Source organism: Oncorhynchus nerka, linkage group LG28 (assembly GCF_034236695.1).
Source record: "Oncorhynchus nerka isolate Pitt River linkage group LG28, Oner_Uvic_2.0, whole genome shotgun sequence".
NCBI lineage: Eukaryota > Metazoa > Chordata > Actinopteri > Salmoniformes > Salmonidae > Oncorhynchus > Oncorhynchus nerka.
This window is the reverse complement of record NC_088423.1, coordinates 18,481,256-18,504,015: the sequence shown is the minus strand read 5'-3', so window position 1 is coordinate 18,504,015 and position 22,760 is coordinate 18,481,256. Positions and strand designations below refer to the sequence as shown.

General features: G+C 42.6%; 1 protein-coding gene across 1 annotated transcript in view; it reads right to left on the bottom strand.

The window, feature by feature from the left end:
* LOC115113835 (calcium-activated potassium channel subunit alpha-1a) overlaps nt 1-22,760 on the bottom strand; it is a 253,005-nt gene that overhangs the window by 109,877 nt on the left and 120,368 nt on the right. Inside the window, exon 3 of the mRNA XM_065012674.1 lies at nt 22,570-22,631. Coding sequence (XP_064868746.1) covers nt 22,570-22,631 — 62 coding nt within the window. The remainder of the gene's footprint in view (nt 1-22,569; nt 22,632-22,760) is intronic.

The window sequence follows — 22,760 nt, the reverse complement described above, 5'->3', positions numbered from 1 at the left end:
GATTTAAAAAAAAAAGGCGAAAAAATGAAGAGGAATGAAAGAACTTGAAGGTGCAAAAGTTTGTATTTTCCAATGGATGATAACATGCATAAATAGTCACACAAGAATGTAATTGTAACATGTTGATATACCCCTGATTAACCCTTAAAGAACTGTGTGTACATTATTCTTCTGAAACTCACATTTACATGTTAGTCATTCAGCAGATGCTCTTATCCAGAGTCACTGAAAGTCATAGCATTTTGGCCAAACTGTGGAGTTATTGGCTCAGATTCATTTTAATTTCCACAATACAGAAAAAAACAACGCTGTTGTACACAAAATGGTAATCGTAGGATATCAATTCAATGTAATTAAATCCAAACCAAGATTAGGGAAGGACAAACAATTGGACCAAAACACAGTTTGAGATGATTATGTAAAAAGACAAACACATAGAGAGGACACCGCTGCACTTGGTTCTGACTCCACTCATTCTGGATCAAGCGTCCACTGGACAGCCTGGCAGCTAGACAGTTCCCCTCCTTCTCTCTCTCTCTTTAGTTAATGGTATTTCTTCATCAGTCCTCACATTGACTTTTCTGAATTGTTTCCTGAGTAGCTAGAATTGTTTCCTGAGTAGCTAGATCTACTCAGGGTTTTATAAAGCTAGCCAGCTTCAGTTGGTGTCAGATTCCATCTTACATGCTTGACCAGACCAGATGCTTGGCGTGCGCGAGCGTCGCAAAATACATTTACACATACATGTTACTCATTCTTTGCACCCACACTGCTTGCGAGCGTAAGCGTAGCTAGGCATTCAAATAGAACTTGGTTCTATTTGTGATGCTCGACGCTCTGCAAGTCCTGCCTCTCCCATCTCCTTATTGGTTTTGAGGAACATATACCCACGAGCCATCTCCTCATTGGTTTTTAGGAGCATATACCCACGTCAGTGATTGAAAGATAAACTGAGGTCCACACTCCAGTCGGTTGTGGTAATGGCCCTATAAGTTGGTTGCCAACCGCCATATAAAGTCCAAAGAAGAGGAATAAGCCTGAAGGAAGGAGGAGAGATTACTAGAAACAAATTAGGTTTACCATTTTATCTGTGGATTCATTCTCGGAGTAGAGGACCTTGTGCATTTCAGGTAAAATAACAACCCAATGTTTAGATTCCAGGACAAATTAGCTAGCAACAGTAAGCGAGCTATCTAAATTGCCATAAATGTTTAATGCTTTTGGACCTGTACACAAATTAATATTATTGGTTCAGAGTTTTTGATAATTCAATCTGCGCGTCCTCATCGCGTCTGGTGTGCGGGGACGAAATCAACATGCATGCAATGGCGGACGCACGCATGCGTGCGGTCTGGTCAGCATGTTAGACTGCCATGTTACGAAGGTGGATATTGACCTGCCCTCGAGCCTGCGCGACTTGGGCTTGCAACTGCATGTTCATGTCGCACAAGGCTAGTTGAATGCTGAAACATTAATACATTGTCGAGTCAGTGCAACATTTTTATTTGTACCGAAATCCAAATGAAATAAAAGTAATCTTGCCAATTAGATGGAAGGCCGTATTGCCCAACCGAGTCCTTTGAAGAATGTTTCTGGTTGTCAATTGGATACGTTGTAGTAACGTCGTTGTGTGATAGACGGGATACTCTGTCTGTTCCTTCCTAACCCTCGTCTGCAGCGGCTGTTGCTAACTCAACGGCTAGGAGGTATCACTTCTGTAGTGAATAAGAGTTCAAAGTTCATACCATTCACAACCAAAGCTCACGCTGATGTTGGCTTCGTTCTGTAGTTATTATCTGAACCATTCTGACATCGGACCGTCGTCCCCACAGGTTACATTGTCGTCAAGGCTTTATATAGGAAGGGAGAGGAGGGCCTTCACAGGGGTGGGCCACTGATTGAGCATAGCCCTAACCTTATGAAAAACCAAATCTCACATTTCATCCCATCACAAATTATTTCATATTCAAACATTTAAATTGAACAACAATTCCATGTGAATCCGATAACTCTGATGTGTAGACTTTCCACTGTAGAGTTTATGTCATCTTATCATTGATGAGAATGTCTCAGATGACAACCGAACTGACATCATATTCATTAAGTACCACCGCATATGTTCAATTGGTCGGATTACAAGAATATAGTTCATTTCCCCCCACCTTCTGATGTTCCCAGAATCTCTATGTTAACCATGGGTTTTTCAAATGTAACATCAGTAGGGTAGTGAGAGGAAAAAGGGGGGAAGAGATATTTATGACTGTCATAAACCTATCCCCAGGCCAACATCATGACATATTCAAACAGCACTTTCGTGCGTTTTGCCAGCAGCTCTTTGTTGTGTGTCAAGCATTGTGCTGTTTATGACTTCAAGCCTATCAACTCCCGAGATGAGGCTGGTGTAACCGAAGTGAAATGGCCGGCTAGTTAGCGCGCGCTAATAGCGTTTCAAATGTCACTCACTCTGAGCCTTGGGGTGGTTGTTTCCCTTGCTCTCCATGGGTAATGCTGCTTCGCGGGTGGCTGTTGTCGTTGTGTTACTGCTACGCTGGCAATACTAAAGTGCCTATAAGAACACCCAATAGTCAAAGGTTAATGAAATACAAATGGTATAGAGGGAAATAGTCCTATAATTCCTCAAATAAATACAACTTCTTACCTGGGAATATTGAACACTCATGTTAAAAGAAACCACCAGCTTTCATATGTTCTCATGTTCTGAGCAAGGAACTTAAGCTTTCTTACATTGCACATATTGCACTTTTACTTTCTTCTCCAACACTTTGTTTTTGCATTCTTTAAACCAAATTTAACATGTTTCATTATTTATTTGAGGCTAAATTGATTTTATTGATATATTATATTAAGTTAAAATAAGTGTTCATTCAGTATTGATGTAAATGTCATTATTACAAATAAAAAAATAATCGGTATCGGGGTTGAAAAATCATAACCGGTCGACCTCTAATTTGTTGTGCTGTGTTTAGGCAAGTATGCATACTGGTTTTTGCATTCCTCAAGAGCAACTGGCATGAGCTTCTTCACAATGAGCCTTTTCTGGACTTTATCAACGCCTATGTCAAGCAACATGGACGCAGTGAGCAGTGTTGCAGCGAGATTATCGCAAGCAAATTTGCTGATACGCAAAGCAACTCAAACATTGAAATTGAATGCAACATCCATTGTCTGACAACATCAATATAGCGAAAATGTTGGCTATATATTTTAGTTGGCTAGCCCAAATGGAATGGTCAACACTGTTTACTAAGCTAGCTAGCTAGCTCATCTTGGATGCAGTTGAAACTTCACAGGGTGAGGTCTGGGTACATAACATACAGTATATCACAAAAGTGAGTACACCCCTCACATTTTTGTAAATATTTGAGTATATATTTTCATGTGACAACACTGAAGAAGAAGAAATGACACTTTGCTACAATGTAAAGTAGTGAGTGTACAGCTTGTTTAACAGTGTAAATTTGCTGTCCCCTCAAAATAACTCACACAGCCATTAATGTCTAAACCGCTGGCAACAAAAGTGAGTACATCTTTAAGTGAACATGTCCAAATTGGGCCCAAAGTGTCAATATTCTGTGTGGCCACCATCATTTTCCAGCACTGCCTTTAACCCTCTTGGGCATGGAGTTCACCAGAGCTTCACAGGTTGCCACTGGAGTCCTCTTCCACTCCTCCATGACGACATCACGGAACTGGTGGATGTTAGAGACCTTGCACAGTTGCTCAATAGGGTTTAGGTCTGGAGACATGCTTGGCCAGTCCATCACCTTTACCCTCAGCTTCTTTAGCAAGGCAGTGGTTGTCTTGGAGATCTGTTTGGGGTCGTTATCATGTTGGAATACTGCCCTGCGGCCCAGTCTCTGAAGGGAGGGGATCTCTGCATGATCCAGAAAAACCTGTGTTTTTCTGGATCAAACGCCACATTTTGGAGATATAACGACATAATTTATCGAACAAAAGGACCATTTGTGATGTTTAATGGACATATTGGAGTGCCAACAGAAGAAAATCTTCAAAAGTAAGGCATGAATTATATCGTTAATTCTGACTTTTGTGTCGTGCCTGGTGGGTTGAAATGTGATTTTCAAGTGTTTGTTTGATGGGGTGCTGTCCTCAGATAATAGCATGGTTTGCTTTCGCCGTAAAGCTTTTTTGAAATCTGACACAGAGGCTGGATTAACAAGCAGTTCATCTTTAAACCGATGTATAACACTTGTATGATTCATTAATTCATATTATGAGTATTTCTAGTTTTGAATTTGGCGCACTGCTATTTCACTGGGTGCTGTCAAATCAATGCCGTTAACGGATTGACTGATCTGCCCAAAGTAAACTGCCTGTTACTCAGGCCCAGAAGCCAGGATATATATGGAATTAGTAGCATTGGATAGAAAACACTTTGAAGTTTCTAAAACTGTTAACATAATGTCTGAGACTATAACAGAATTGAAAGAAATCCGGTGAAAATCCAACCGGAAATAAAAAATAAATTGTGGTCCCAGGCCCTTATTATGGAAACCTATTGTTTCTATGTAAATCCATCTCCCAGATTACAATTCCTATGGCTTCCACTAGATGTCAACAGTCTTTATTCAAGGTTTCAGGCTTTTTTTGGAAAAACAAACAAGTATTTGGCGTTTTGGTTAGGAGACCACCTGAACAATATCAGTCATTCGGCGCGCGAGGGAGAGGGCACACGCTTACGTATTTTCCTTTCCTATTGAACATACTACTTTCCGTATGAAATATTATAGTTTATTTACATTTTAGAGTACCTGACGATTAAACAGAAATGTTTGGACGAAGTTTAGCGATAGCTTTTTGGACTCCTTTGTCTGCATGTTGAACGAGTGGATTACTCAAATTGATGGCGCCAACTAAACAAACTTTCTGGGATATAAAGAAGGACTTTATCGAACAAAACAACCATTCATGTTGTAGCTGGGACCCTTGGGATTGCAAACAGAGGAAGATCTTCAAAAGTAAGTGATTTATTTCATCGCTATTTGTGATTTTGATGAAGCATGTGCTGGTTGAAAAATATGTTGTGGGGCGCCGTCCTCAGACAGTCGCATCGTATGCTTTCGCTGTAAAGCCTTTTTGAAATTGGACAACGCAGTTAGATTAACAAGAAGCTTTTAAATGATATGACACGTGTATGTTCATGAATGTTTAATATTACGATAATTTATTTCCAATTTCACCGGATGTTGTTAGCTGGTGTCCCGCTAGCGGGATACCTATCCCTTAAGGATTCATTGCCATAGAAATGTACGTGTCTAAAAGGTGAGCCACTTTCATGTCACCGGTTATTCAGAGTTGAACTCCTCTATATCACATCGTACTATACCACTCTGGAGTGATAAGAGCAATGAAGGCTCTTCAGAGGAGGAAGTGAAGGACCATCCTCCGCAGTGATTTACATTTTTTACATTTAAAAAGTTATCCTTTTCAGATAAAACAATACTAAATAGAATCACGTCTCCAAATAATTGATTAAAACATACTATTTTGTATGAAGGTTTACAGTACCCTCAACAGCACTCTGTAGGGTGCATCATGGTGTAGCCGGAGGACAGCTAGCTTCCGTCCTCCTCTGGGTACATTGACTTCAATACAAAACCGCGGAGGCTCATGGTTCTCACCCCCTTCCATAGACTTACACAGTAATTATGACGTCGTTCAAGCTCTCAGAGCTCTTGCAGCATGAACTGACATGTTGTCCACCCAGTCAAAGGATCAGATAATGAATCTAGTACTGAAAGCAAAAGATACAGCTAGCTAGCACTGCAGTGCATAAAATGTGGTGAGTAGTTGACTCAAAGACAGAGAAAGACAATAGTTTAACAGTTTTTGAGCAAGAGAGACACATTTTTTTTCAGTTTCATTTACTTAGCTAGCCAGTTTAGCCTACTCAAACACCCTGCTCAAACAGAGGGATGCTATGTTAGCTAGCTGGCTATGACTATCCAACACAACACTAGAACTCAAGATAAGCGAACTCTGTTTACGCGTGATCAGGGGTGTATTCATTCCGCTGATTCTGTTGAAAAAGTTCCTTAAACGGAACAAAACGGGGATGAACATACCTGAATTTGCAAAAATAGAAACTCTTCAAATCAAATCAAATCAAAACTCTTGTTTGCCACTGTTGGACTAATGATCGACCTGTGTGCACCTACGTTGTAAACTTTAACTCATACTCTAGGTTGTAGCAACCTATCAGAGGGAAATTTTAAGTGTCACGTTGTAACCTAAACTTATTGCATTAAACTAGGTGAATGGAATATGAATGACAGTCATCCAACATGCTGTAATCAAAATAGGGCAATGCTCATGAAAAAAAAAATTGTCCTCTGACTGCCACTGCATAAGAGTGTCTGCTAAATTACCATAATGTAAAAGTAAACGTACAAATTAACACTTCAAAGCATGCTGGGTATTATTCTAATAAGTTTGCCCCTGAAATTATTGGCCTTATTTCGGGGGTGGATCTCATTGGAATAATACCCAGCCTGGTTTGCAAGTGTTCATTTGTATATTTACATTTTGGTCATTTAGAAGACACTTATCCAGAGTGACTTAGTGCATTCAAGGTAGGAAAACAACCATATATCACAGTCATAGGACTGTGATATGTTTTTTGTTACCATTACTGAGAATGTTTTTCTAGTGAAGGCGTATACTAGCAAATGTATTTGTATTTTGAAATGACAAAATACCTCAATATACCTGTCTCTTATGTAAATACAATACTTTCCAAAAGTATTTTGTATTTTAGTTTGATACAATGGTCTCTAGAGTATGTGATAGCAAATCTATAGGAAGAGAGATTCTGCAGATTCTTTCAAACTACAATTTTATACGATTTTTCTATAAAAGCAGCAGAGCTTTCAAGTCTGAACCATTCATCAACAATGGTTCAGAGTTTAAGGCTTAACAAACATAGTCGGGTCTCTGCTTTTATAGAAAAATGCATCATTTCTGTATACGTGGCAGTCAGCAGATAGTGTGTTAAAGGCAATTAGTCGTCTGTGCAGTTTTAAGATAGCACAAGGTTGACAACCAGAGGGCTCAACAGTCTAACTGCATTCACAACAGCAAATACTATAATGTGCTCATTTCTGCAAGTTTCCATATGTGACTTTTTGTAGATGGTAAACCTACGGGATGTCACATGCTGCAGTCGCACCCAAACGGACCGTAGCTATATTAGCTATAAGTCCCACAAAGACAAGATGAATTATGTCATTTTCCACGACAAGTATCTTGTATTTGTAATATGAAATGTATCTTTTGCCCATCTCTGCCTGCAAGACGAGGGTGTACATTTACACACCCTAAGCCTTTAGAGATTGACAACTAACTCAAGGATGATTGAGGCTGAGGATGTCCTAAAATGTACAATGTACATTGTGTAAAAATAATGCTTCAGTAGGCCTACAAGGCTAATTACAGGAAGGGCCCATATCTGTTACAACCAGCTGTCACTTAACAGACGACACGCTACACAACAAGTTGCTGCCGCTGTGAGTCAAAGTGTGACTTAAGGCAAGCTGAGAGCCTTGTTGTTGACATTGGGTAAGCTAATGTCATTGGGTCAGCTAATGACATTGGGTCAGCTAATGACATTGGTTCAGCTAATGACATTGGGTCAGCTAATGACATTGGGTCAGCTAATGACATTGGGTCAGCTAATGACATTGGGTCAGCTAATGACATTGGTTCAGCTAATGACTTTGGGTCAGCTAATGACATTGGTTCAGCTAATGCTTCAGGTGATGGACAGAGGGATAATACAGTATACAAACTTCTTAAATTAATGTATATACAACATTTTATTGAAATATAATTATCATAACCTTTAGAAAAACTGACAAGGGAAGTACTGGCTTATCCACATGGGCTACTTGGGAAAACTCATAAGAACATACAGTAGGCTTAATGATCACTTGCACATTAGGGGGCGCATTGTGAAGGGGTACTTCGGGCAGATTGTGCTATTTTGTATCCAACTTCATATAGCCAGCCAGAAGAAAGGCACACAGACACCCACACTTCAGTTTTTTTTTTTACGTTTAGTAAAATATATCAAACAGTGATGACAGGCATTGACAGGACAGTCACAGCCACACGTTCACTGCTCTCAGAATAACTCTCTCAGACTGAATGCACAAAGGGATTGGAAAGTATAAATGCGTTGTAAAAAGTTATATTTTGTGTAATGAAACAATATTCCAATGCCTGAATGAGCCTAGCTGGGCACAATCTCTTGAGACCAGAAGGCTAATGACTTCTCTCTATAAAGTCCGTAGTTGGTAGATCATGATGCTTGCAACACCAGGGTTTGGGTTCAATTCCCATAGTGGACCAGTACGAAAAATGTATGCACTCACTACTGTAATTCGTTCTGGATAAGTGTGTCTACTATTTGACAAAAGAATGTAAAAGTAAGTTTGGCCACACCTCCCCCTTGTTCTCTGGGCAATAACAAAAGCTTTTAGGCCTCCTTCCTTTACTTCCTAATGGCACATGAGTAGGCTAAATAATAGCAATATAGCCATTTTCATGCAAAACACGTCAAAAATCTGAAAGGGCGTTCCGTTGGTGTTTCCTAGTGCTTAATGAGTGATGTTGATTGTTCTAGAACAGGAAATTTGGTATTTCCTGTCTGTTCTGTTCTGTTCCGTCTGAGAGAGGCTCTGATCCTTGTCTTATAGAGATTATTAAGCAATTTCATCTGTGAGTAAAGGATTGTTGGCGTCGTGTGGTCGTTGAAATATACTGTAAGCCCGGGCGGGCAACGGCAGTTACCTGGAAAGGATTTATCTCTCAAATGAAGAGATGACAGGACAGAAATACAAGCCAGGAAAGAAAGGACAGGAAAAGACAGGACAGGACAGGACAGACAGGACAGGACAGACAGGGACAGGAGGTAAAGGACAGAAAGGACAGGAGCTGAAGGACAGAAAGGACAGGACAGAAAGGACAGACAAGACAGGAGATTAAGGACAGAACGGTAATGACAGGGACAGGACAGACTGGAGGGAAATGACAGAAAGAACATGACAGGGACAGGACAGACAGGACAGGAGGTAAAGGACAGAAAGGGCAGGACAGGAGGTAAAGGACAGAAAGAACAGGACAGGAGGTAAAGGACAGAATGGACATGACAGGAGGTAAAGGACAGAAAGAACAGGACAGGAGGTAAAGGACAGAATGGACATGGCAGGAGGTAAAGGACAGAAAGGACAGGACATGAGGTAAAGGACAGAAAGAACAGGACAGGATGTAAAGGACAAAAATAACATGACAGGGATAGGACAGACAGGACAGGAGGTAAAGGACAGAAAGGACATGGCAGGACAGGACAGACAGGAAAGAACAGAAAGGACATGGCAGGACAGGTCAGACAGTAAAGTACAGAAAGGATAGGACAGAAATAACATGACAGGACAGGAGGTAAAGGACAGAAATGACATGACAGGGACAGGACAGACAGGAGGCAAAGGACAGAAAGGACAGGAGGTAAAGGACAGAAAGGAAAGGACAAGAGGTAAAGGACAGAAAGGACAGGACAGGAGGTAAAGGACAGAAAGAACAGGACAGGAGGTAAAGGACAGAAAAGACAGGACAGGAGGTAAAGGACAGAAATAACAGGACAGGAGGTAAAGGACAGAAAGGACAGGACAGGAGGTAAAGGACTGAAAGGACAGGACAGGAGGTAAAGGACAGAAAGGACAGGACAGGACGTAAAGGACAGAACGGACATGACAGGAGGTAAAGGACAGGAGGTAAAGCACAGAAAGGACAGGAGGTAAAGGACATAAAGAACAGGAGGTAAAGGACATAAAGAACATGACAGGGATAGGCCAGACAGGAGGTAAAGGACAGACAGGACATGACAGGGATAGGACAGACAGGACAGGAGGTAAAGGACAGAAAGAACATGACAGGGACAGGACAGGAGGTAAAGGACAGACAGGACAGGAGGTAAAGGACAGAAAGAACATGACCGGGATAGGACAGACAGGACAGGAGGTAAAGGACAGAAAGAACATGACAGGGATAGGACAGACAGGACAGGAGGTAGACATGGAAAGACAGAACAGAGCAGGAGGCCGGATCTGTGCTCAGAGTTCAAACATGTGGTGATGACTGAATCATACAGTACAGTATGTACAGGCGTGTGAAAGCTTCTAAACGTCTCAGGATAATAAGAATCAATACATACTTCTGGGCCTTGTTTTCCAGTCACTTAACATTACGATGATCATACCAACTTTTTAAGTTTCCCAAACAAGCACGTAGTGCTCACTAAGTGTGTTGCTGCTCTCGGATCAGCTTTCTCCATTCAAATATTACCTAAACATTCAAATTCTTCCACAATACTGACGACGGATCAGCTCCTAGAGATATTACCAATGGCTGCAAATAGGCTATTGAGGCGACTTATTATGCTTACCCAATAATAATGCATTAAATCACAGATTTTGCACATCATTGTGCACATGTTGTCACACACCATGAACCACCTTGAGGCAAAAATGACAGACAGTAGCCTAGTCACAAAATATAACTCTATTGATTGGACATGACATCGTTTCAATATACAGTTGAAGTCGGACATTTACATACACCTTAGCCAAATACATTTAAACTCCGTTTTCACAATTCCTGACATTTAATCCTAGTAAAAATTCCCTGTCTTAGGTCAGTTAGGATCACCACTTTATTTTAAGAATGTGAAATGTCAGAATAATAGTAGAGACAATTATTTATTTCAGTTTTTATTTATTTAATCACATTCCCAGTGGGTCAGAAGTTTACATACACTCAATTAGTATTTGGTAGCATTGCCTTTAAATTGTTTAACTTGGGTCAAAGGTTTGGGTATCCTTCCACAAGCTTCCCACAATAAGTTGGGTGACTTTTGGCCCATTGCTCCTGACAGAGCTGGTGTATCTGAGTCAAGTTTGTAGGCCTCCTTGCTCGCACACACTTTTTCAGTTCTGCCCACAAAAATTCTATAGGATTGAGGTCAGGGCTTTGTGATGGCCACTCCTTGACTTTGTTGTCCTTAAGTCATTTTGACACAACTTTGGAAGTATGATTGGGGTCATTGTCCATTTGGAAGACCCATTTGTGACAATATATCCACCTAATTTTCCTACCTCATGATGCCATCTATTTTGTGAAGTGCACCAGTCCCTCCTGCAGCAAAGCACCCCACAACACGATGCTGCCACCCCCGTGCTCCACGGTTGGGATGGTGTTCTTCGGCTTGCAAGCCTCCCCCTTTTCCCTCCAAACATAACGATGGTCATTATGGCCAAACAGTTCTATTCTATCAGACCAGAGGACATTTCTCCAAAAAGTACAATCTTTGTCCCCATGTGCAGTTGCAAACCGTAGTTTGGCTTTAATATGGCTGTCTTGGAGCATGGGCTTCTTCCTTGCTGAGCTGCCTTTCAGGTTATGTCGATATAGGACTCGTTTTTCCCTGGCTATAGATACTTTTGTACCTATTTCCTCCAGCATCTTCACAAGCTCCTTTGCTGTTGTTCTGTGATTGATTTGCACTTTTCGCACCAAAGTACGTTCATCTCTAGGAGACAGAATGCGTCTCCTTCCTGAGCGGTATGACGACTGCATGGTTCCATGGTGTTTATACTTGCGTACTATTGCTTGTACAGATGAGCGTTGTACCTTCATGCTTTTGGAAATTGCTCCCAAGGATGAACCAGATTTGTGGAAGTCAACTATTTTTTTCTGAGGTCTTGGCTGATTTCTTTTGATTTTCCCATGATGTCAAACATTGAGGCGTTGAGTTTGAAGGTAGGCCTTGAAATACATCCACAGGTACACCTCCAATTTACTAAAATTATGCCAATTAGCCTATCAGAAGACATTACATCATTTTCTGGAAATTTCCAAGCTGTTGAAAGGCACAGTTAACTTAGTGTATGTAAACTTCTAACCCACTGGAATTGTGATACAGTGAATTATATATAAGTGAAATAATCTGTCCGGAAAGAATTGCGGGAAAAATGACTTGTGCCATGCACAAAGTAGATGTCCTAACCGACTTGCCAAAACTATAGTTTGTTAACAAGAAATTTGAGGAGTAGTTGAAAAACTAGTTTTAATGACTCCAACCTAAGTGTATGTAAACTTTTGACTTCAACTGTAATTGAAATAGCCTATATAGGCCCATGTAGCCTACTGTATGTAGGCCTATCTTTTTAATGTAGTCATCTCGGTTTTCATTTGAAGCTTCATTTTATCCTTCACTTGTTTGTAACAATTGCAAATACTTTGTAACTTTGTATTTGAAATCAACTTAGTTCTGAAGTTATCGGCATTCACAGTCAGACAGATAGCCTAAACATCTCAATTATAAGTTTAGGGGAGATAAAGTGATGCGGAAGGCATCTAACGATGCATTTTGGCTGCTCTACGAGTGGTCTGAATCCCTCGTACACACAACAAAAATGAGGATTCCTCAAGGGTTCTTTGGGAAGGGTGATGGTTCTATGTGGAACCATTGTGATAGAAAAATTACATATTTTCCTGATTTGTTTAATATTAATAGTTAGCAATTAATACTTAACAAATAGGACATTTGTTCTGTTTAATTCTGTGTTTCTGTAAAGAGATGGTTTCTACTCTAGCTTCCTGCAGTTAGTCTGCTAGAGATGAGCTGACAATGACTTGGTGATAAAAACCTAAAAGCTGGCATTCCATAAACATGATGTGGCGTGTGTGTGACCCGAGATAGAGAGAGCCTGGAAAAGTTTAGGACAATGCCTCATTATCTCATCTTCCTGGCATCTGGGAAACTTTGTCAGTCATATTCAAGGTTGGAACTACCTTTCTAGGGGTTCTGATGCTTCTAGCTTGTAGTTGCATTTTTGATAACATACTTACAGTATTTCACTTTTTAATGTGTATAGTATTGCTTACTAGGTGTTGGCCAATGAATCACTATAATCACAATAACCACTCCCTCTTCAAATCAGGGCTGATTGGAAAAAGCTGTTCAAAAGAGAATATCGTATTATCATTGCTTTGTACTCCCCGATGAAGGCCATGCAGCCAAAACGAGTCGGAGTTTTTAAACTTTGTTTCCATTGAACATGCCATACAAATAAATGCATTTGAATTAGTTATATGAAGAGTGCCTTGGTCCTTTCTTTTGGTGGATTTAGTTTTTGCCTGAGAAATATGGATTGGTAAAGAGTTCCATTCAGCTATGGCTCTATATAAAACTGTAGATTTAAGGCGATTTGTCCTTGGTTTGGGTTGTCTTCGCTGCCCTGAATTTGCCTGTCTGGTTTGGTGGTTATGCATGTTGCTAGTATGTACTAACTGGCCTGAATAATACTGTGTTTTTTTTAGAAATATAACATTCCTAAAGAAAATCAGAAGACTGGATATTAATTTATTTTCAACGTGAAGCCATGAGAGATTCTTATGCATTTGGATAATATTTATATGGATAGAGCAATGAAGAGCTAATCGGGTTCTATAAAGGGTTCTATATAGCCCCCAAAAGGGTTGTAACCATAGTGGAACCCTTTTTTAGTGCTATATATAATATTTTTTTAATGGATCTTTATAGAACATGAGGAAATGGTTCTTTATAGCACCATACAGGTTCCATATGCTTCTATATGGAATGTGTATGGTGTTCCTGTCCTAAAATTCTATAAAATAACCATTAAAAAAGGTTCTACGTACAGAGGGGAGAACAAGTATTTGATACACTGCCAATTTTGCAGGTTTTCCTACTTCTGAGAGACGGAATCTAAAACAAAAATCCAGAAAATCACATTGTATGATTTCTTTACCCCCCCTTTTTCTCCCGAATTTCATGGTATCCAATTGTTTTAGGAGCTACTATCTTGTCTCATCGCTACAACTCCTGTACGGGCTCGGGAGAGACGAAGGTTGAAAGTCATGCGTCCTCCGATACACAACCCAACCAAGCCGCCACACTGCTTCTTAACATAGCGTGCATCCAACCCGGAAGCCAGCCGCACCAATGTGTCGGAGGAAACACCGTGCACCTGGCAACCTTGGTTAGCGCGCACTGCGCCCGGTCCACCACAGGAGTCGCTGGTGCGCGATGAGACAAGGACATCCCTACTGGCCAAGTCCTCCCTAACCCGGATGACGCTAGGCCAATTGTGCGTCGCCCCACGGACCTCCCAGTCTGCCGTTACGACAGAGCCTGGGCGCAAACCCAGAGTCTCTGATGGCACAGCTGGCGCTGCAGTACAGCACCCTTAACCACTGCGCCACCCGGGAGACCCTTACATTGTATGATTTTTAAGTAATTCATTTGCATTTTATTGTATGACATAAGTATTTGATACATCAGAAAAGCAGAACTTAATATTTGGTACGGAAACCTTTGTTTGCAATTACAGAGATCATATGTTTCCTGTAGTTCTTGACCAGGTTTGCACACACTTCAGCAGGGATTTTGGCCCACTCCTCCATACAGACCTTCTCCAGATCCTTCAGGTTTCGGGGCTGTCGCTGGGCAATACGGACTTTCAGCTCCCTCCAAAGATTTTCTATTGGGTTCAGGTCTGGAGACTGGCTAGGCCACTCCAGGACCTTGAGATGCTTCTTACGGAGCAACTCCTTAGTTGCCCTGGCTGTGTGTTTCGGGTCGTTGTCATGCTGGAAGACCCAGCCACGACCCATCTTCAATGTTCTTACTGAGGGAAGGAGGTTGTTGGCCAAGATTTTGCGATACATGTCCCCATCCATCCTCCCCTCAATACGGTGCAGTCGTCCTGTCCCCTTTGCAGAGAAGCATCCCCAAAGAATGATGTTTCCACCTCCATGCTTCACAGTTGGGATGGTGTTCTTGGGGTTGTACTCATCCTTCTTCTTCCTCCAAACCTCAGGATCATTGATGCCCCACAAGGTGAGATCTTGCATGGAGCCCCAGACTGAGGGTGATTGACCGTCATCTTGAACTTCTTCCATTTTCTGATAATTGCGCCAACAGTTGTTGCCTTCTCACCAAGCTGCTTTCCTATTGTCCTGTAGCCCATCCCAGCCTTGTGCAGGTCTACAATTTTATACCAGATGTTCTTACACAGCTCTCTGGTCTTGGCCATTGTGGAGAGGTTGGAGTCCGTTTAATTGAGTGTGTGGACAGGTGTCTTTTATACAGGTAACGAGTTCAAACAGGTGCAGTTAATACAGGTAATGAGTGGAGAACAGGAGGGCTTCTTAAAGAAAAACGAACAGGTCTGTGAGAGCCGGAATTCTTACTGGTTGTCATGCAATAAAATACAAATTAATTATCATACAATGTGATTTTCTGGATTTTTGTTTTAGATTCCGTCTCTCACAGTTGAAGTGTACCTATGATACAAATTACAGACCTCTACATGCTTTGTAAGTAGGAAAACCTGCAAAATCGGCAGTGTATCAAATACTGTATTTACAGTACACATCTACCTCAATTATCTTGTACCCCTGCACATGGACTTTGTATTGGTAACCCCATGTATATCGCCAAGTTATTGTTACTCATTGTGTTGTTATTTTTCAATTATTTATCTTTACCCTCTGCATTGTTGGGCCTGTAAGTAAGCATTTATCTGTTAGTGTACACCTGTTGTTTACGAAGTATGTGACATGAAAGTTCATGTGATTTGAATTGAGAAGTTGAATCAAGTGAGCTACCGCTGGAACAGGTGGGGGTCCCTGAGGAGAGAATTAATAACCATTGACTGATTTTAGTAATTGCTCTCAATTGACACAACACCATCATTGGCCATAGTCATTTATAATATGTAAGGGAATAGCACAACAAATTAGATAAACTGGAATGGCACTCATTCATGGTTGCACAAATCGAGCTGTACGCAAACCCTGTCTTAAAATATTCTAATGAGCCACCGCCTCTACATTATTGCTAAAAGAGCAAATAACCCTTTTGTGAACTGTAACCATTGAAGAGCTCAAAGGGTTATTTTAGTCAGTTTGGTTCCACATAGAAACATCACCCTTCCCAAAGAATCTTGAAGTACCCTCATTTTTTAGTGTATACGTGATTTTGAATGTACAGGAAACCAACCATAACTACCACAATCTGCCACATCTACAGTTACAGTTGTATTATCCACTTTGCAGACCATCAGAAATGTTTAAATATGTGTAAGGAGCATATATTTGGTTTCAGATAACAAATTTCAGTGCCAGCAGCATTTTTTTATTTTATTTTTTTATTTCACCTATATTTAACCAGGTAGGCTAGTTGAGAACAAGTTCTCATTTGAAACTGCGACCTGGCCAAGATAAAGCATAGCAGTGTGAATAAACAACACAGAGTTACACATGGAGTACACAATTAACAAGTCAATAATACAGTAGAGAAAAAGAGAGTCTATATACATTGTGTGCAAAAGGCATGAGGAGGTAGGCGAATAATTAAAATTTTGCAGATTAACACTGGAGTGATAAATGATCAGATGGTCATGTACAGGTAGAGATATTGGTGTGCAAAAGAGCATAAAATAAAATAAATAAAAACAGTATGGGGATGAGGTAGGTAAAAATGGGTGGGCTATTTACCGATAGACTATGTACAGCGGCAGCGATCGGTTAGCTGCTCAGATAGCAGATGTTTGAAGTTGGTGAGGGAGATAAAAGTCTCCAACTTCAGCGATTTTTGCAATTCGTTCCAGTCACAGGCAGCAGAGAACTGGAACGAAAGGCGGCCAAATGAGGTGTTGGCTTTAGGGATGATCAGTGAGATACACCTGCTGGAGCGCGTGTTACGGGTTGGTGTTGCCATCGTGACCAGTGAACTGAGATAAGGCGGAGCTTTACCTAGCATGGACTTGTAGATGACCTGGAGCCAGTGGGTCTGGCGACGAATATGTAGCGAGGGCCAGCCGACTAGAGCATACAGGTCGCAGTGGTGGGTGGAATAAGGTGCTTTAGTGACAAAACGGATGGCACTGTGATAAACTGCATCCAGTTTGCTGAGTAGAGTGTTGGAAGCAATTTTGTAGATGACATCGCCGAAGTCGAGGATCGGTAGGATAGTCAGTTTTACTAGGGTAAGTTTGGCGGCGTGAGTGAAGGAGGCTTTGTTGCGGAATAGAAAGCCGACTCTTGATTTGATTTTCGATTGGAGATGTTTGATATGAGTCTGGAAGGAGAGTTTACAGTCTAGCCAGACACCTAGGTACTTATAGATGTCCACATATTCAAGGTCGGAGCCATCCAGGGTGGTGATGCTGGTCAGGCGTGCGGGTGCAGGCAGCGAACGGTTGAAAAGCATGCATTTGGTTTTACTAGCGTTTAAGAGCAGTTGGAGGCCACGGAAGGAGTGTTGTATGGCATTGAACCTCGTTTGGAGGTTAGATAGCACAGTGTCCAAGGACGGGCCAGAACGTCTGCGTAGAGGTGGATCAGGGAATCGCCCGCAGCAAGAGCAACATCATTGATATATACAGAGAAAAGAGTCGGCCCGAGAATTGAACCCTGTGGCACCCCCATAGAGACTGCCAGAGGACCGGACAGCATGCCCTCCGATTTGACACACTGAACTCTGTCTGCAAAGTAATTGGTGAACCAGGCAAGGCAGTCATCCGAAAAACCGAGGCTACTGAGTCTGCCGATAAGAATATGGTGATTGACAGAGTCGAAGGCCTTGGCAAGGTCGATGAAGACGGCTGCACAGTACTGTCTTTTATCGATGGCGGTTGTTACGGATACAGTTATCCTGTGTGTGTGTATCCTGTGTGTGTGTTTCTTTTCTCTCCTTCTCCCCTCACAGGTGAAAATCATCACTCCCCAATCAGTCAACAATCAATCATCAATCAGAAGACACACCTCCTCCTATTTCCTACCCTATCACAGTTCCTTCCCCATGGTTTAAAAACCCCATCATTTGTTTGCTCTGGAGCAATCTCTAGCTCAATCTCTAGCTCAATCTCTCTGTAAATGCCATGTCTGTAGGTCTCTGTGTTTCACTCTCGCTTTGTGTCTTAACCTCTCTTTTGTTTAAAGCACCTCCATAGCACTTTGTCATCACCTGTGAGTATTGTTTTTGGTTATGGTGTTTGTGTGTTGCTGGTGGGAAAAGGGGGAAACCAAGACAAGTCGCCAATGGGCATACACTACCCGTAGGTGAACTTTGTTAAATACACTAGTTAGAACTGGGCGGACCACCCACTGTATTTTTGGTTAGTTAGTTAGCTGTTGTTAAAGTAGGCTAGTCTAGCTTAGCGGTGTTTTTGAATACTTATTGTTTCTTTCCTTGGGTCCAGCTCAGCCCCTTTTCCTGCTCCCCCCATTACCGTGTGTTTATAAATAAACCTAGAGTTTGACGGTAGATTTCTGTTGTCGTGGTTATTTCGTGCACACTTTTACTTTGTCACAATAATAATTTGCATGAGTTATGTTACGGGTCTCATTACCATCCCCCCTAGACTGTCGGACCAAAAGGGATTCGTAACAGCGGTTATGATATCGTTTAGTACCTTGAGTGTGGCTGAGGTGTACCCGTGACCGGCTCGGAAACCAGATTGCACAGCGGAGAAGGTACGGTGGGATTCGAGATGGTCAGTGACCTGTTTGTTGACTTGGCTTTCGAAGACCTTAGATAGGCAGGGCAGGATGTATATGGGTCTGTAACAGTTTGGGTCCAGGGTGTCTCCCCCTTTGAAGAGGGGGATGACTGCGGCAGCTTTCCAATCCTTGGGGATCTCGGACGATATGAAAGAGAGGTTGAACAGGCTGGTAATAGGGGTTGCGACAATGGCGGCGGATAGTTTCAGAAATAGAGGGTCCAGATTGTCAAGCCCAGCTGATTTGTACGGGTCCAGGTTTTGCAGCTCTTTCAGAACATCTGCTATCTGGATTTGGGTAAAGGAGAACCTGGAGAGGCTTGGGCGAGTAGCTGCAGGGGGGGCGGAGCTGTTGGCTGAGGTTGGAATAGCCAGGCAGAAGGCATGGCCGGCCGTTGAGAAATGCTTGTTGAAGTTTTCGATAATCATGGGTTTATCAGTGGTGACCGTGTTACCTAGCCTCAGTGCAGTGGGCAGCTGGGAGGATGTGCTCTTGTTCTCCATGGACTTCACAGTGTCCCAGAACTTTTTGGAGTTGGAGCTACAGGATGCAAACTTCTGCCTGAAGAAGCTGGCCTTAGCTTTCCTGACTGACAGCTTGTATTGGCTCCTGACTTCCCTGAACAGTTGCAAATCGCGGGGACTGTTCGATCGTATTGCAGTCCGCCACAGGATGTTTTTGTGCTGGTCGAGGGCAGTCAGGTCTGGAGTGAACCAAGGGCTATATCTGTTCTTAGTTCTGCATTTTTTGAACGGAGCATGCTTATCTAAAATGGTGAGGAAGTTACTTTTAAAGAATGACCAGGCATCCTCAACTGACGGGATGAGGTCAATGTCCTTCCAGGATACCCGGGCCAGGTCGATTAGAAAGGCCTGCTCACAGAAGTGTTTTAGGGAGCGTTTGACAGTGATGAGGGGTGGTCGTTTGACTGCGGCTCCGTAGCGGATACAGGCAATGAGGCAGTGATCGCTGAGATCCTGGATGAAGACAGCGGAGGTGTATTTGGAGGGCCAGTTGGTCAGGATGACATCTATGAGGGTGCCCTTGTTTACAGATTTAGGGTTGTACCTGGTGGGTTCCTTGATGATTTGTGTGAGATTGAGGGCATCTAGCTTAGATTGTAGGACTGCCGGGGTGTTAAGCATATCCCAGTTTAGGTCACCTAACAGAACAAACTCTGAAGCTAGATGGGGGGCGATCAATTCACAAATGGTGTCCAGGGCACAGCTGGGAGCTGAGCGGGGTCGGTAGCAGGCGGCAACAGTGAGAGACTTATTTCTGGAGAGAGTAATTTTTAAAATTAGTAGTTCGAAGTGTTTGGCTATGGACCTGGAAAGTATGACATTACTTTGCAGGCAATCTCTGCAGTAGACTGCAACTCCTCCCCCTTTGGCGGTTCTATCTTGACGGAAAATGTTATAGTTGGGTATGGAAATCTCAGAATTTTTGGTGGCCTTCCTGAGCCAGGATTCAGACACGGCAAGGACATCAGGGTTAGCAGAGTGTGCTAAAGCAGTGAGTAAAACAAACTTAGGGAGGAGGCTTCTGATGTTGACATGCATGAAACCAAGGCTTTTTCGATCACAGAAGTCAACAAATGAGGGTGCCTGGGGACATGCAGGGCCTGGGTTTACCTCCACATCACCCGCGGAACAGAGGAGGAGTAGTATGAGGGTGCGGCTAAAGGCTATCAAAACTGGTCGCCTAGAGCGTTGGGGACAGAGAGTAAAAGGAGCAGATTTCTGGGCATGGTAGAATATATTCAGGGCATAATGCGCAGACAGGGGTATGGTGGGGTGTGGGTACAGCGGAGGTAAGCCCAGGCACTGGGTGATGATGAGAGAGATTGTATCTCTGGACATGCTGGTTGTAATGGGTGAGGTCACCGCATGTGTGGGAGGTGGGACAAAGGAGGTATCAGGGGTATGAAGAGTGGAACTAGGGGCTCCATTGTAAACTAAAACAATGATAACTAACCTGAACAACAGTATACAAGGCATATTGACATTTGAGAGAGACATACAGCGAGGCTTACAGTAATCACAGGTGTTGAATTGGGAGAGCTAGCTAAACAGTAGGTGAGACAACAACAGCTAATCAGCTAGCACAACAACAGCAGGTAAAATGGCGTTGGCTAGGCAGGGAGGGTCGGATTAACTACATACAGAGCCTGAGTGCGGCTGGGGCCGACAGATAAAACATAAACAAGCAGAATGGAGTACCGTGATTAATGGACAGTCCAGCATGCATCAGCTATGTAGCCAAGTGATCAGTGTCCAGGGGGCAGCGGTGGATGGGACTGGCGAGTATTATCCAGGTAAAAAAACTGGCTGGCTGTGCAGAAGGTAAAGCCGCTAGCAGTGGCTAACAATGAATAAATAGCTTGTAGCTAGTTAGCTGGTTAGCTTCTGGAGGTTCTTGAATGTGTTCTAAAAATTTAAAATAATAGCGATTCCGTATCACATTGGGTGAGGCAGGTTACCGGAAGGTATAATCAAATTAAAAATCGAAAAAAGATTGAAAGTAAATATGGGTCCAGTGAGTGGTTGGGCTGGCTGGGGACGCGGCGATTCAGACAGTTAGCAGGCCTGTGCTAACAAGCTAACAGTTAGCAGGCCGAATTAGCAAGCAAGCAGATAGCAAGGGCTAGAAAGTTAGTCTTTGGGGGACGTCGCGATGGGGTGAGTCTGTTTATGCCTCTTCATGCGGTGACATCGATAGACCGGTCGTGGGTCCGGATATTGTAGCCCAGGAGTATGCTTCGGTGGTAGCACAGGAGCTCTGGCTGGGCTAGCTTCAAGCTAAGTGGATGGAAACGCTAGCCAGGAGTAATCATCCGGGGTTGCGGTTAGCTAGTTGTGAAGATCCAGCTGAAAATGTTCTGTTTGCGGTGGGAATCCGGGGATAAAAAAATAAAAAAATAATAGGTCCGTTATGCTCTGGTTAGAGTCGCGTTGTTCGAACTGGCGAGAGCTTTCCGAGCTAAAGGTTGGCTGATGACCAGTTAGCTGATGACCGCTAGCAATGGTTTGCTGGTAGTTAGCTGGCTAGCTTCAGTTGAGGGGTTCCGGATCCGAAGTAAATATAAGTACTTTAGAAAAAAAAGCAGTTCCGCGCCTACATTGGGTGAGGCGGGTTGCAGGAGAGTATTTCGAAGTTGAGGTTTAGCAAAATGTTTTAAAAGATATGCGAAGAAAAAATGTAAAAAAACAGGGACAAGGGACACGGGACACGACACGACAAGACGTCCGACTGCTACGCCATCTTGGATTCCACCATCCCACTGCTGGCTTGCTTCTGAAGCTAAGCAGGGTTGGTCCTGGTCGGTCCCTGGATGAGAGACCAGATGCTGCTGGAAGTGGTGTTGGAGGGCCGTAGGAGGCACTCTTTCCTCTGGTCTAAAAAAATACCCCATTGTTCCAGGGCTGTGGTTGGGGACATTGCCCTGTGTAGGGTGCCGTCTTTTGGATGGGATGTTAAACGGGTGTCCTGACTCTCTGTGGTCACTAAAGATCCCATGGCACTTATCGTAAGAGTAGGGGTGTTAACCCTGGTGTCCTGGCTAAATTCCCAATCTGGCCCTCATACCATCACGGTCACCTAATCATCCCCAGTTTGCAATTGGTTTGTTCATCCCCCTCCTCTCCCCTGTAACTATTCCCCAGGTTGTTGCTGTAAATGAGAATGTGTTCTCAGTCAACTTACCTGGTAAAATACATATTATTACAGCTTCTCTATAAATCAGGTTATAACCAAATTAGTCCACCTGTACCACATCATTTGCCAGATTAGATTTGGATCCCATTGACAAAAAGACCATCCCATTGTTTAGTAGAGCTCTGTTGTCACAGTGCAATAGTGTCCAGTATATTAACATAACAAAAAGCACAATACACTGTAGGTTACAGCTGTAATGTGTTGCAAAAAAATAATACTTACTCAGAGGAATCTATGAAGTATATTACAAGGGCTCCGATGCTGAGGGCAAAGACAAGCACCACCTGAAGAGGAGAGAGAGGAAAAGTTAGTCTTTATTAATAGGTCAAAGCTTAGAGACCATCTAATGCATTCCATGTTATTAAGTAACATGGATACCATTTCCAAGATGGCGTAGCAGTAAGTCCTGTCGT